Source organism: Amblyomma americanum, chromosome 7 (genome assembly GCF_052857255.1).
Source record: "Amblyomma americanum isolate KBUSLIRL-KWMA chromosome 7, ASM5285725v1, whole genome shotgun sequence".
Lineage (NCBI taxonomy): Eukaryota > Metazoa > Arthropoda > Arachnida > Ixodida > Ixodidae > Amblyomma > Amblyomma americanum.
The window spans coordinates 14,505,522-14,521,148 of NC_135503.1; the positions used below are offsets into that span (position 1 = coordinate 14,505,522).

The 15,627-nt window shown below is 46.0% G+C and overlaps 1 protein-coding gene and 1 pseudogene across 11 annotated transcripts in view; both read right to left on the reverse strand.

Annotated features, from left to right (window-relative positions):
• Srrm1 (Serine-arginine repetitive matrix 1) overlaps window positions 1–15,627 on the reverse strand; it is a 46,947-nt gene that overhangs the window by 17,569 nt on the left and 13,751 nt on the right. For all 11 annotated transcript variants that reach the window (XR_013307199.1, XM_077631257.1, XM_077631255.1 and 8 more), the window contains 4 exons: window positions 10,876–10,978; window positions 7,564–7,734; window positions 4,079–4,176; window positions 412–596 (listed from right to left, as the gene is read on the reverse strand). Coding sequence is in view for 10 of the 11 variants with exons in the window: in XM_077631257.1 (XP_077487383.1) it covers window positions 412–596; window positions 4,079–4,176; window positions 7,564–7,734; window positions 10,876–10,978 (557 nt within the window). In the remaining variant the exon portion in view is untranslated. The remainder of the gene's footprint in view (window positions 1–411; window positions 597–4,078; window positions 4,177–7,563; window positions 7,735–10,875; window positions 10,979–15,627) is intronic.
• On the reverse strand, window positions 1,268–2,810 carry LOC144098538 (uncharacterized; annotated as a pseudogene).

The following is a 15,627-nucleotide window of genomic DNA, read 5'->3' on the forward strand; positions in this document are numbered from 1 at the left end:
TCGCCTCCATCGAAATTCGACCGCCGCGGCCGGGATCGAACCCACGTCTTTTGGGCCGGCAGCCGAGCGCCGTAACCACTCAGCCACCGCGGCGACTCTAAGGAACAAATGAAGCCGTTACAGTAATTATACCAGGGATGCTAAGGACTACCCTGAAATTCAAAGCAGTACATTCATCTGTAATGCTAGTGTATGCTGCCTTTAAAATCAACTGGTTGTCTCACTAAAGCATTACATTTGTCAAGGGTAACTGCAACCAACTAGAATGTGGGGCCTGCTCACTCAACACCTGGCCAAACAAATTACAGTTGCGTATTCTCAAAACTTACTCTTCCCAACTGCAGCACGTGCTCTGTCCCTGCAAGTATTTTCAGCCTTTCAAGCCAAAGATGCAAAGAAAAGCAAACTCACGCTGCTCTCGAGGAGGAGGACTCATGGCTCCGCGAGGCGGTGGTCTCCGTTCCCGTTCGTGAGGAGGCGAGGGCATCCTGCGACGGTCTTCCCTCAAGGGTGAAGGAGCCATCCTGTACCTCCTACCAGGACTCATGCTTCTCCTATGTTTGTAGCGATGCCTTGGAGATGGACTCCTATGCGGCCTGTCCATAAAAAAATAAAGAAAAAGAAAGCATGTCAGTATGGTTGCCGACACTAGCTACAAGCGTGAAAAGCTCCGTGGAAGGCAGCTGGAAATACTACAGTAACAAAGAAACTTAGCAGCACTAATCTGATATAATCATTATTGCTGGGGGTGTTCGTGCATTCATTTCACAGCGCAGATTCCAGATGCAGCACAAATCTGATTTAAAAAAAAAAAGAAAGTGGGGGAAGTTAAGGCCCCTGTCTGTGCTGGTTAACGATAAAAGGTCTCCTTAATTTGGCTGCACTTTCTGCTCCAGTTCAGGAGGTGTAGCACTCTCGCACTCAATTTGACAGTGCAGAGCATGTGCCACCTGCACTACGGCACTTCATTAGACATCGTGCTGCACGAGTTCAGAGATATGCCATTGCCACACAGCTGAAATGACATTGTGTGTGCATGTGTGTATGAATGTGCATGCAGTCATGCATGTCTGCACATTCATACACGTCTGTGTCTGCACCCGTGTAACAAACTGATTGGCAGATGCACTGAGTATGGGTTTTCACCTCACTGTCCAGTCTCGCACGTCGATCTACCGTAAAGTACCGAGCCCCCCCCCCCCCCCCCCCCCCCCCCACCCCACACACATTCGAGAAATAACTAAACCAAAATAAGGAGGGGGCCTTCCTCGGTTCCGCACCTATATTCAAAATGGTGGCCACTAAAAATAATCACTCTAGTCTGCACTCTTTTGGCAAAAGTTATTGAACAAGACCGTTTTTTTGATAATGGTATCGTTTTATTCACTATCAATTCCATCGAGTGATTCCTCGGAATCTGACCCGAAAACGAGGTTTGCACACTCCTCTCTCAGCTCGTCACGGTCTTCAGGGACCAGGGCGCCGATGTATGCAAGCCGATCGTGCAGTTTGCCGTCCTGACACCGGTCAAGCGCGTTCGTGATGCCGCAGCCCTTGAACGAGCATGCCAGAATTTCTTCTGGGACAACAGCCCACGCCTCAGATACAAAATCCAGTGCGTCCTGCCGTGATGGTGTCTGCAGATTTCCCCTTCGGCGTTCTCTCCCCCCCTTCCGCATAAAGGCCTCCCAGGCCTTCCGAAGACTGGCCTTGAACGGATTGTTCCAGAACACGTCAACAGGTGAAAGAAGACCGGTGCAACCGGCTGGCGCGTACACAATGTCAGTGTCGCATTCCTGAATCGCGTCTTTTGCGGCTTGGGTCTTGTGTATAGGCGCCTGATCCAACACGAGGAACCGCCGTACGTCTATTTGGGCCTCATATCTTCATTAGCCACTCCTTAAACTTCTTTGACGTCATCCAGCTGTCATTTGAAGCGGTCACACAGCGATTCGCTAAAGATGAAACAAAACACACTGCATTTAACAAGAGCTGATAATGGATCACACTATAATCCCTGTGGAAAAATAGGAAGCCAAATGTTGTTCCCACCTGGTACATGAAGGCTTATGAAGGCCCTCGTTGGAATTTTTCCGCTTGGCTCCTTCCAGATGATGAACCCTGGAAGCTTGTGCCCAGAGCCACAGGCTGCTAAGGCGACTGTGAAACCCCGCCTGGCGCAGCCGATGTTGACAATCCGGACAGTACCTTCCCCCACGAGGTTGTTAGTCCGGTTCGCCGGAGTGTCCATTCGAACCATGGTTTGGTCCATATTCACAATGTTGTAGAGAGTCAAGTCGTGGCGTCGTTGTAGAGAGCTGATAGCAGCACGGAATGCTCTCGTCTCCTCCACGCAGTCCTTGTCTTTTTTTTTCTGGCTGTCATTCGTTGCTTGCCGCATAGAAACACTGAACCGTGCCTTCTATCTCTTCAAATACATGCTGGAGGCCACAAAGTTACCAAGCTGCAGGTTATTCGCTAACCTAAAAGCTTCTTCAGAAAGCAGTCTGTTCCTGACGGTGCGTCCAGCACTTCTTTCGCGGTCCAGAAATTCAAAAAGTGCGTCGTCCACTTCTTTGCTGAAAACAGGGGCTCCTTTTACTAACTTGCACTGTACCTTAGACTTCCCAAGTTCTGTTGTAGAAAAACTTCGTAGTTCTTGTCCCATTCGCGTACTCTCTTGCGATCCCGTTTGAACTCTCTTGAAGTTCGATTCACATTCTCCCCATTCAACCTGTGCCACTCGATGACCTCGATTTTCTTTTGCACCATGCACCGTGTATGCATAGCACACGCAGAAACACGACTGTCCTCGACGCTGTCAAACAGCAAAATGGCAAACGAGGCAGCTCACCTGGTTCTCGTTCACTATTGGATTGGATCGACTTGGATTAACTTGGATTGACAAACATCTCTCACTATAAATCAAAACTTTCAGAAAGATACTTCTTTTTGGGACCGAGAGAGGGCGCTTGCTTGGTAGTTTAGTGAAACGTGAAATCTGCGGATAAAAGGGAGGGGGTGCTTACTCGAGTGGGGGCACTTGCTCAGCATTTTACAGTACACGGCATTTCTTTTTTGTGTGCCATTAAAGATTATTATTATTACACGCAGCCTGATGCAACAATGTATGAGAGACAGAATGTGAGTGCTGTTAATTTTTAATACGTAGGTGATCACAACGTTTGTGATGACTCCCTGCGACACATCATCTGCACCTCTGCTTTCACTAGCGACTGGCTTTGAGGTAGCCAATCAACACCGCCTTCACCTGTTGCCTGCCCATGGCTTCGCTTGCCAGTCAGCCTCTGACATTCATTCCGTCGCCACCGTCCACTGATAGGGAAGACAAGTTGTGGAGTTCAAATAAGTCAAAGTTATTGGATAACTTTTTCTCTGCACTAATCGGTATCTCCAGTTGTCCGCCGATTACTGCAGAAAAAAAGGTTGTTGGATAACTTTTTCTGCAGTAATCGGCGGACAACCGGAGAAACTTTTCGGGGTAGAACGGCAACAGCCTGTACCATGAACACAAAATGTCCAAGGTCCCGCGTGACAGTTTGATTATCCTTTTGGATTCAAAATACATGTACTTCGTCATCACCTCTTCAATGAAATGCCCATTGACCTGATGACGGTCAACCTGTGCCACCTTGTAAAACGCAACAGAAAGGGCGGAGTCAAATTCTTCATCACTTTTGGAATTGAAAAGTTTCATGGCCGCTGCAATGAGATGCGCCACTTCAAGCAAATGCACAGCCAACAGAACTAGTACGATCCTGTGCACGTGTCAAACCACGTGACAAGCACCATCACAGGGCCGCAGCAAACGAACATACCTGCACTTTTTATGCGCGATTTAGCAGCTGCACCGAGAGCGCTCGTGTCAGGCTACATGCGCACCTCAAGAACTGGCGCTTTATTGGCATGGCACATTTATGACAATGTGCAGAAAGTGCAGCCAAATCGATGATGATGACGCCCCATACATTAACTAAACAATTCTAAAGGACTCCAGTGAGAGAAACAGAGTTGCCACAAAAAGCATGAGCGTTGAAACTTGACTTAGCAGGTATACCTTCCACGTGGAGGGCTTGGTCGCGGCCTGCGTCTCTCCGGTGACACGGAGGCCCCAGAACCAGAGGAAGATGCTGAGCCACTCCGTCGGTGGCCACCCTGCACCAAACAAATACCAAGGAAACCCCCAGCTCAAGTAAACATTGCAAGCTCATCTGGGATGAAAGCTGTTAGCTCACCTCATCATCCAAAGAAGGTTTAAACCACCTAATGCTCTCTGTCTCTAACGCATACCACCCTATACAGAAATTAAGGCATCTAGCAAACATTAAAATAAAGTGAACTGACGCCACTGCTACCATTCAGCTAAACAAAGCCTGGCACCAGACCCAACACACAACAATACATCACTACTCAACATTAACCACTGTTGCTGAATATCTCCACTTTCCAATGGATGACAGGCACTGTAAGGTGCATTATGAATTTCATAGCACAAATATCAATGAAATTGATTAGACGCAGTAGGTGAGGTGAGACTTTGTTTTGTCCAAAAATTCGATTCAAGGTTTTGAAGTGATCTGATGGAGAATTTCTTTATATTTCACAGAATATATTACACTTGGGTATTCGCGATTTCGAAAATAATTTTTTTGTCTTTTTTCTTCGTCCTGTCAACTGGAAAAGGGGTGCACCTCGACGTGGTCTCTTCATTTCGGATACTTGCAAAAATTGCTCTCAGGAACTCAGGTTTTGGTTTCGATTTCGAATTTGGCCTTGTTCGTAGAACATTTTTCAGCCACTAGGGCTCCTCCTATAGCCCCTCTATCAAGGGAAGTTTTGATGAATAAAACAATTTTCAGAAAATTTATTAGAGTTTCTCTCAAAACATTTTTGGAGGTTTGTGTACCTTCTTCTTGGGAACTGTTAGGCTTAAGGAAACAATTTTTCACAGATGTTAATTATTGTCATTTACATTCGCCGTTTCTAAGACTGCTCGGACGTGTACATCGAGCTCCCGCGGTGAAAAAAAGAGTTCAGATTCCTCTTTAGTAATTTCTTTTAAGGGTATGATGCGACAACGGTTCCTCTTGCCCACGCAGACACGAACACTGTTTCCTCTTTCACAATCACAGTCATTACGTGAAAGCCCCACTTTAACCAAGCCATATGAACATGTCTGCGCAGCGTAGCAGTAGCGCGTCTGACTCTCAACCAAATGGCCAGCGGGTCAGGGCTTTCTAGAGCACCACTGGTGTGTAATAGTCTAGGCCTAAGTTTTCCGTCATGGCAACGCAGACACCAGCTTTTCTGCGACATGGGGCCTTTACGCTTTCGCGTAAAACTGCAAGCTAGGCTAATTAAAGAGTGTGAAAAACACAAGCACAAAGGTAGAACACACATGACGAGCACCCAACCTTATATCAGAGTTCTGCTGTTGCCACTCCACTAATGTAGCCATGGGTTTCAACTCAAGTCCTGACCCTCAACGAGAAAGCCAACAAAAGCTTCACTGTTCCATGCCTGATAATACTACAGAAGATCAGAAGCTACAAAACAAATGAGAGGGGCACTTAAGCTCTCCGTTAACGGTACGACACGATAGCTATAATGAGTTAATGCCCATACATGCAGAATTGATCATTCTTTACTTAACATTCATAGACCCCTGGCAGTCCTTATACCACTGCTGGTCCAGTGGTTAATAAGGGGATATGCGTGTCGAAAAAGCGGGTTTTTCGCGAACTTCTTCAGTTTTGGGTTTTTGACTCTAAAATTATCTTTGGGCATTCAGCTACAATTCTCCAAAAAAATCAAGGCAATATTCGAACGCGAAATTAGTAAAAGATCCATTTTATTGAGCCACGGTGGCTGATAGCTTTTCAGCGCTACGTGCTGCGAAAGAGAGAAGAGGCAGGCTACAACCCTGGGCAAATCGGCAGCACCAACCAGACAGTTGCGTATTTTGATATGCCAGTGGCGTACATCATGAATGAAAAGGGTGCCAAGGGGGTGAAGATGCGCTCTGTGGGCTACGAGAAGCAGCGTGCAACTGTGATGCTGAGCTGCACAGCTAATGGACATAAACTCCCTCCTAATATGATATTTAAAAGGAAGACACTGCCTGCTCGTGAAACTTTCACAAGAAATGTCATTGTGTGGGAAAATGAGAACGGGTGGATGACGGGTGCGATGGTGGAAGAGCGGGTTAAGATTGTGTGGCGACGGCGTCCAGGAGCCCTTTTCACAAAGAAATCGCTCCTTGTCGTCGACTCTTACCGTGCGCACTTGACCGACAATCTGAAGGCTGCGCTCGCCCAAGCAAACACTGACCTCGCTGTCATACTGGGCGGCATGACGGGCCAGTTGCAGCCAATTGATGTCTGCATGAACAAACCTTTCAAGGATCGTCTGCGGAAATATTACACGGACTGGTTGACTGATGAAGAGCACATGCTAATGGCAACGGGCCGCATCAAACGTGCATCGCTATCGCAGCTGGCGGTCTGGGTAGCTGCAGCGTGGGACGACATCCCAGGTACTTTGATTGTGCGCGCCTCTAAAAAGTGCAGCATATCTAATGCGCTTGACTGTACCGAAGATAGTGCACTGTTTGAAGGTGACAGTGACAAGGAACACAGCGACGAGTCCAGCAGCAACGACGATGTTGAATGAGCTCTGCACGTTCAGATTTAAAAAATGCTGTTTGCATTTTGTGAACACTGTCCTCGCTTTTTTTGTTCAGCCTACATTCGAGGTAATATTTTTTTTTTTTTTGGCTTCAGACTTAAGGGGGTCAGCTTAGAATCTGCGTCGGCCTAGATTCGAGTAAATAAGATATACACTTTGGTGTTCCTGAATTTTTTTACAATTATAGGATAAAATGAATAAATTTGAAGTAGATTTCAACATACTACATCACCAAAGCAACACAATGAGCTATTGCAGCTGCTCTAAACATACATTTCATTATCAAAAAAGTGTGCACAAAAGGCCTTATGTTGTGCTTTTGTGGACCATTTTACACAAATCTATGCAAGCTACATAAAAACTAAGACCATATTTAGAATCTGCATTGAAACCTTATCAATGACCCAAGTTTCATAATTATTAAGAAAAAAGTGTCTTCGAGAAGCATCTCCTCTAAAGAAATGCGCCACTGCCCCGCGATGGCAGGTGCTGGCCATGTGCTGGCCATCAGTAGGGGCTTGTGAGACCCAGGTTGCTCTTCGTGGGTAACCTTTCACAAACAATCAATATTTTAGTTGCCACCTGCCACGGTGCACAGTTTGCTCACAATCCGGTGGGCAGGTTGCGATGACGCCACAAGGTCACGTGACCCAGGCAGCCCACCTGCCTCCTAAGTTGCTTCTCTAGGGACTTTTCGTGGATTTGTCACTCACGGTCAATGACGCTGACGCCGGATTTTCTGCAATACAAGTTATTAAAGCTTTTGCGTTAATATGCCAAGGCCGTGAAAGCCTCTTTTATGCTGCATGCCTACCTTCAATCAAATCACTCAAATATGAATCTGTGTGCACTGACCCTTCTCGACCGTCCGCTGCCTCTAGCCTTGTCGCCTCCCCCTTGCCTCCGAGCAGCAGCCGGACTTTCATCCGAACTGCTGCCAGACTCCTCCCGGCCTTGGGACCGGTAGTGCCGCTTTTGCTGCACAGAGTTCTTGCGTTGGCCCAGCTTCTCCAAAAGCGGTGAGACCTGTGCACAGCCACAATAACGCACAAAATAATTCCGGTCCATCCCATCATCAAGTGCAAGCACAGCCTTCCTGTCCTAGCCAGGACAGAATAATTGCTCCCTTTGTGCATGCAATAAACACACCTGCCATTTTTCATTTCCGAAATACAATCTTTTGCTCAAGTATTACCTTTCATACAGAACACATCACCTAAATATTTACAAATTCTTTGAAATAAAAAAAATGCATTCATTATTCAAGTAAACCAAAAATCTGAGTACTTAAAATGTGAAAGCTGCACCTTTTCCCAGAGTCCTGTCATTGCATAGAGGATTCTGGACTATTTTTTGGCCTCCTGGGGTTCTTCAACATGCACAAGTCACTATCAATGAGCTGTTTTCCAGTTCAGATTCATCAAGAAAACATATGTCGCAAGAGCATTGTAAATATGAACAAGCATAATCCCGTTCTATTTGTTTACATTACAATTTTTCAAATTACAGCTTGTGCAACCAACAGCAACAGCTTTGACGATAGGCAGCCAAATGCCGTGTTGCATTACAAGGTGAAAGAGCTATACTGCACACAACAGTTTAAGAAGTTTTAATATCAGAGTACAGCTCTTGGGTGCCTTTTCCCGGGTTGAGTGGCGTGCCTCACCGTCAGCATAACCGAGCGCAGAATGCAGCGGAGAATGAAAGACTGCAATAGCGAAGAGAGTGGAGGAGGAAAGTGGAGGAAGGTACGGCAGTAGCGTGAAGGCAGGTTGAGCAGCGGCGACCTGCGGCGCCAGAGAAATAGTATGCGCTGTTGTCTGCTCGCCAATGACGTCATCGGCAAGGTATGCGTCACTTTCCAGAGATGGCGTCCGAGTAGCGCGCTGTATACACGCTGGCGTTCGTACGAGGAGAGGCTCATTTGACTCACAGCCACCTCCGTCAGCATTACGTGTTCTGTATGTGGCCGCCTACAGTTCGAGGGCCGCAGCAGCTGTGCTCTAAAATGATGCCTACTGCCAAGAAGCACATTCACTGGCAAATTTTTTTTACTTGTGTTCAGTGAGAGAACTGCCGACACTAATGAAGGCTGCCAATGGTCCGCACAGATGAAATAAGTAGCAAAAACCCACTCCAAGAGAATCCATTACTTATGCAGTCTTTCATAAAAGCCCACAGGCCAAGAACAGGATCTCAGCACAGCTCAAATGTCAACACATTGCATCGTGATAAAAATGCATAGTGAAATACATACATAGTGACAATGTAGGAAAAAAACAGGCGTGTCTGAAAATCTACTGCCACGAATTAAAATACGTTCCTGCATTGCCCAGGTAGGAGCCTAACTTCACAACCATCAAGGCAGCAGTAAAGTGTCATCTTAGAATTTATATTTCCCACTACAGAGAAAAGACAGAGAAGCTTTGCAAGCAGGCAACACTTCAGGAGATGTCTGAAGTTATTGCACCAGAGAATAAAAGTGCCGCATGCAGCTCATTCGAAAGAAACATGCGGGACAAAGGCAAAATGCATTCTGTGGCCAAAAATTGGCAGTGATTTAGCTCCGGCTAAACTTGGAGTGACGCAATAGCTACAGCTGGCCGAGTGGAACTTGGTCACGTGACCAACCCCGTGACAGCATGGCGGCGCCGCTACCGTAATGTAACTATTGCTACAAAAACCACGGCCTCCAAATTTTGCTATGAGAACTTAAACTCTTCAGCTGTTCAACGCTAGTGAACACAAACTTTTCCTAAGACATGGTGAAATTCAACTTACATTTGGTGCTAGCAACCACTACACGAAAAAAAAAAAAGCTATGAAGAAATAGGAACAAAATGTGATGAAAGGAGAATGCATGCACAAAGTGATTTGAACGCTTTAGGTAATGATAAAAAATTAAGAATGCAAAGAAGGTTGCACCTCGAAATGCGCATGCTAGGTTTGCTGCTGATGATGGCTATGTATGCGACAAAAGCTACATATGGCACGCATTAATTAGCAAGAACTAAACATTACTCATAAACAATGCTTTGAAAAGCACCCACTGTAGCAAAGGCTGAGACTGCCTTAACTTGATCACAAGGAGACCACTACAGAATAAATTACTGTCAACTGGCACTCAGCAGAGGTCGCACCATTCAGCATTAAAATAATTACATAAGAGCAGTGAAAAAAATAACCCATGTTCAGTGGACTAACAAAGACCACACTGCATAAGTTTATGCCCCAATAACCATCTACCTGCTGCTCACTGCACAAACTGAAAGAAGCCTATCCTTTTAAACACTGCACTTCAGCTTATAGCTATTATTAAACCATAGCTTCCAAAGGGAAGGGTTCAGTGAGCTATCTAAATGACGCAGCAAGAATAAACATTGAGATCCTACACAGCCTTGCATTACGGATACGTCTTTTCACCTGCAACACCATTTTTCTTGGCTAGACGCAAAACAGCCACCAACAAAGCTGAACTACACAAACATACGAATGCTACGCTTGTGGAAGTGTGATTCAAGTAAGATTTTCTCCACAGTGCTGTAATTAGTACTCTTTCCTTGCTTTAATACATACTTCTTAAGACAGCATATGACCTACGTGTTAAGCCTGAAGCGTTTAGACATCAGAGTAGGTGATGACACACAAAAACAGAACAAAATGCATCAAGCCTGACTTGGTTTCTGCCGTACAGTGGCCACAAAGCTACAAAAAACCCAACATTAGCTTCTGTCAATAAAACATTGCAGGCAAGCACAATAGCCAGTAATGTACAACCATAGTTTTGCAAATTACCTGCATGCCTCATGTTGCCCATCTCCAGCACTATAACATATGCAAACCGCATTCGGCAAACACTGTCTAGCCACTCAAGTAACATCAAGAGGCCCAAGGCACAATGGTTAACAATGGCAGTTTATTCAAACCAAGAAGCATGCAAAGCAGGCTGCAAGCAATGTCCCCGTACCAGGTGCTAGTTCCAAGTCCCAAAGCTCAGGACACCTCTACAGTCAGTGAATGCCAAAAAAGTAATCAGGCAAAGAAGCATGAGGTGAGAAGGAAAGAAGGATCCAGTGAAGAGTTGTCAGCGAGTAACGTGCAGAGCAGCCACCAAGCCCACCAGTCCAGAGCAGTCCCTCCCAAGAGGATTGTGGCACATGCTCATACCGCTTGCTGCTTCTCAGGGTTGGCCTTCTTGACAGAACCATGGCTTGAACTCGATGAAGCAGAGGAACTAGAGCTGGACCTTGCTGGGGTCTCAGAATGACGCCTGTCGGGAAACAAACAAAAAAGCAAACATTAAATTAATTTAAATGGAATGATCTGAACATATCAAGCTGTTAAATGCCTGCAGTTCTAACTGTTCGAAACAACAGACCACTTATTTGTGAAAACGGAGCTTTTATAAGCTGAAAATGTCAAACGAAGTACAGATACAGCACAATTTGTTGGCAACTAGACAAAAAATTCCCAATTTTAAAATCTGTTAAGAATTGTAAAATTTCCTGGCTGTAGTATACTGTGTACAATGTGCAGAATACCACATGTTCTAAACGCTCTCCGCCCCCCTATGAGACAGAAGAATGCACAAGCTTCAACTGCACACACCCTGGTGCACTAAGTAAGTGATGCCCACATATCGCCTAAGCCGTAATTGCTACTGATACAGTATGGAATGCGGGCAGTGAGCGGCAGCCCATGGCTTGCGCATGATCAACACAGATATCACCAGTCATATGGTACACACCATAAGCAGTGATGTGTGGTCACATTAAAAAACCCAGAATCTGTGTGAATGCATTTCTTGTGTTTGTACATACAGATTTAGTTCATTTTGGATGATACAAGCCTCACATGACACGAATATTTTCCATGACCCCGTGACATTCGTACCATCAATATTCTACTCGATTGTTACCACTAGCAGTTTTCCAAAGCAAACTGCAGTGATACTAAGACCGTATTTGGCTGCTAATCCCTGAAGCTAGGCTCCAGCACCATTAACTTCCAAAAGATGACCACGGAGTCGTTTTAGTCTTGATGCCACCAAAAGTTTGAATCGAGCAGCAGAAAAAAAAAAAATGCTTCTTAGTAAATTTAATTTCTCAGTAATGAATATGTCCTTTGCCATAAAATGAACGTTACCAGACAGAGCCACAGAATTTATTTTTACTGAGAAAAAAAAAAAAAAGGATGCTATAGTACTAGTATCCTCTTGTGACATCACACATTTGTATGATGCAGCGTAACAGTCACTGCTGTGAAGTGTTGTTCAAAAAGTTTGGAGCACTAAAATTCATTTCGCATAAAGCCGTGCAACCATTACATTTTGCTTTCATTACGCTAGAGAGATTGGAGGCAATTAACATTTTCTTAATTTCTTTTGTAAACACTTGAATCAACCCTTTCAACTCGAGCCCACTTATAACGGCCCCACTTGCTTAGTATGAACAAGGACCACGAAATGGTCACAAATTGCATAGAATGAACATCAATAAGCACAAAATTCAGTTACAGTGAACACGCAGGCGTCACCAACACCTTGGCTTCCAGAAAATGCTTTGTGGCAGAGAAGGAGCGGTACTCCGGTGGACTGACAATGGTTCCAGTCTTCCGTTTCAAATGCCGGATTCTGCAAATCCCTTTATGGCAGGTTATAAAAATAGGCCTCATGGCGCTGGAACACAACTACGGGAAGAGACACAATCTCCTGCATTGGCATGCGTTCCATCAGTTAGTGCCAGTTACTGCCTGCACTGCATACACTAACCAGCTATTCCTCAGAAGCCAGATAAATACCCCACCACATTGGCAATCTCAATGCCTATTGAGCCAATGGCCATCGAAATTTCCGAGCGTCATCCAGGTGCACCACAAGCACATGGCGAATTTCGATGATCATTGAGTGAGTAGTGAGCATGCGATCCGGCAGATAACGCTAGGGGTAGCAACATTGAAAATAAGATACAAAGTGAAGCTGAGTAAAATAAGCCGAATGAAGGAGCAAGTGCTATTTAAATTGCCAGTTTTTTTTTTTGAAGATGAAGCTATTCAAATCGTTCACAGTTCAGCACAATATAAAGACAGCGTTGGAGGGGCGGCGATGAACAGCAATACACACTTCGTTTCAGAAGCGTACACTTTTCGCCAGCGAAGCTGCCACAGATCAGCACACCTCCATACCTGCCAACCTGGCGAGATCAAAAATCAGACTTTTTATTTGTGCCAAAGAAAGTGAGTGGAGAAGGGGGGTTGTTCACCTTTTTTTATGTAAAATTCAGAAGTATAAGATCCCAAAAAGTTGTGCAAATACCGCACTCACATAATTTGTGCACTTATTTTCTTTAAATTAAGGCTTCATTTTCTGAACGCGACCTAAACCTACAAAGCACTACAGTGGTCATAATGCGCAACATATACTGTATATGTAGACCTGGCCACCAACTATAGCATCCCTCACTAGCCAGAAAAAAAGAAGACTCCAAATATAACACGCATACAGATCCCCCCAACCCACGTTACGTAGTTCCCCACGGGATGGCATGACGGCGCATGTACAGCTCACAGCAATAAGTCAGCAACAATACAATCTCGAAGATAGCAGTGGGAGGCAAAGGAGATAACGAGCGAAATAAAACGGCACCCTCGCGAGTGACCCGGCTCACTAGTGGCAAGCCGAGCAGAAGACTGCTCTATAGTATCAGATTCGGGCGTGCGCGCAACTAACCGCCTGGGAAAGCGACCGCCAACGCGAGAGCCGGCTAAACGGCACACAATTCGTGCCCTCGTCAGTCACACCTTTCGCAACCACACTAGGCGACGCAGCCGCGCCAATCTTCCCAAACCTGCCTTGCACGCAACCATGTACGTGTTGGTGGCTTGGCGCAACATAGTGCACAAAATATACGAGTAACATTTTTTTTAAATCTGGGTAAAAAGTTGGGGCTGTAAAAAATTTGCGAGTAAATACTGTATCTTTTCTTCAGCTTTGATAGCGCCATGACATCAAGCACAATGAAAGAATTTGCTGCGCACCGCACACAGACGGCCTAGCTAACCCTAAACATACAAGCAGCAGCAACAGTACAGTGAGCAACAGCAAGCACGAAATCATGCATGAAATTTGACCAGCCACAGCTACTCTGACTTTGATTGGCTGCTTAGCCGATGATGCTAGTGCGACCGTTGATAGTGATGCTGGCGATTATGTCGCGGTTGCTGATACTGTGGGCCGGTTTCCCAAAAACCATTCTTGCGCGGGCAGAGACAGCTTTTCGGGAGATATAAGGACGTGGTCGTACAATCGGAAAGTTCAGTCAAAAATCGGGAGTCTCCCGGGCGAATCGGGAGGGTTGGCAGGTATGCACCTCCTCTCTGTAGTGTTTAGAGCTACTATCGTTCCAGCATTTGTGGGGTACATCTTGGTCTCGACTGTCGCAAAGTGCGCTATGAGGCGGAGAAAAAAAAAAGAAAAACGAAGCACCGCGCAGCGCATGTGTTAAGAGTATTTCTCCCTCTCTTGCCCGCTCCTCGTAAAATGGTGGCGACCGAGATTTCTCGAAGTTCCATCAAATGTTTCAATTCGTGCACGCTGTAGGAAGTGGTGGAAGCAGAACTGCTCCACAATGGTAATGTTCTCTGCGGCTTATTTCAGTGTACAAAACGGCAGAGCTGGAGCTTCTTGGCGTGTGGCATTGCTTGTGAGGAGGCTCCACCGCACAAACTGCGAACAGCACGTGACGAGTGCGATGCACTGGAAGAACGGAAATACCATGCGGATGGAAGAGACGGAAATGCACATTGGCGCCGAAGCGGCAAGACGCCTTCGAAAAACAAGCAAAAATGTATCAGCAACAAGGCAATCGTCGTACCAAACAATGAGCGGCTTGGCTAGCTCCCTGATATGCACCACTGATAGCCGGCGTCACCGCGGGCTGGCGATGACTGACGACGAAGTTCCAAAAATGAAACTATGCAGCCGGACTCCCTCGGCCTATCGATGGGAATCTGCCGACCGTCAACACGCCTCCTTTTGTGCGCAGATCAGAGGGGCGCACGAGAAAATGCAATATGCAATTCAGGCCAGTGGATGAATATCTGGACAACTGCCTGTTGAGCCCATCATATATCAATATGGCACCCCTTCGGAGGCCTGTCCGAATTGACCGATGTGAGCCCTGCAGCATCCAAATAAACAAGCTTCCGACGCCATACACTTGCACAGGCATTTGGCGGGACTCCAGTGGCACTCCGAATTTCTGAACCAACGAGGCCAGAATAAACGAGTTTTTACTGTATCAGTTCTGCCCCTCATACGTTTTCAGTTTCGGATTGGAGGGTGGTTGCCGGCCTGGCACTGGTTTCCAGATGATGACAGTAGCGATGCGCCTCGAAAACTGACTTAGCGCCGCTCCTGCCATGTCTTCAGTCCAAATTCACCGGTGTGCATGCAAATTCACTCCGAATTAAAGAGTGTGTGGTGTAATTGACTGATGTACATTTTTCATCGGAGGGAGCAGGGAGGCCAATTTTCTGAATTTCCGAATTAACGAGGCATGGCTGCAAATTCTTTTCACGTGCGCTTGCTGGCCACTAAATTTACCGGCTGGTATGTTTCTTCCCCACAGTCCCACGAAAAACGTAAGAGTGGGGTTCTACTGTACTACTTTTTGATTTTTTGCAATGCTTCAAGCTTATACAATGCAATTTTTGGGATTGCCATCAGAGGGGCACAGTGCGGTGCATTACTAGAGAAATGCAGCAAGACGGCACGTGAAACAGAGAACGGCAGTTTGGGCTACTATGCGAGCGAGACTACCACTTTTGCTCTTCATCAAAGCACCTGGTTAAAAGTGCCAGCAGTGGAAAATCCAGATGACACGTGACTGACACAGCCCACTTAGTGCTTGGATACTGGCA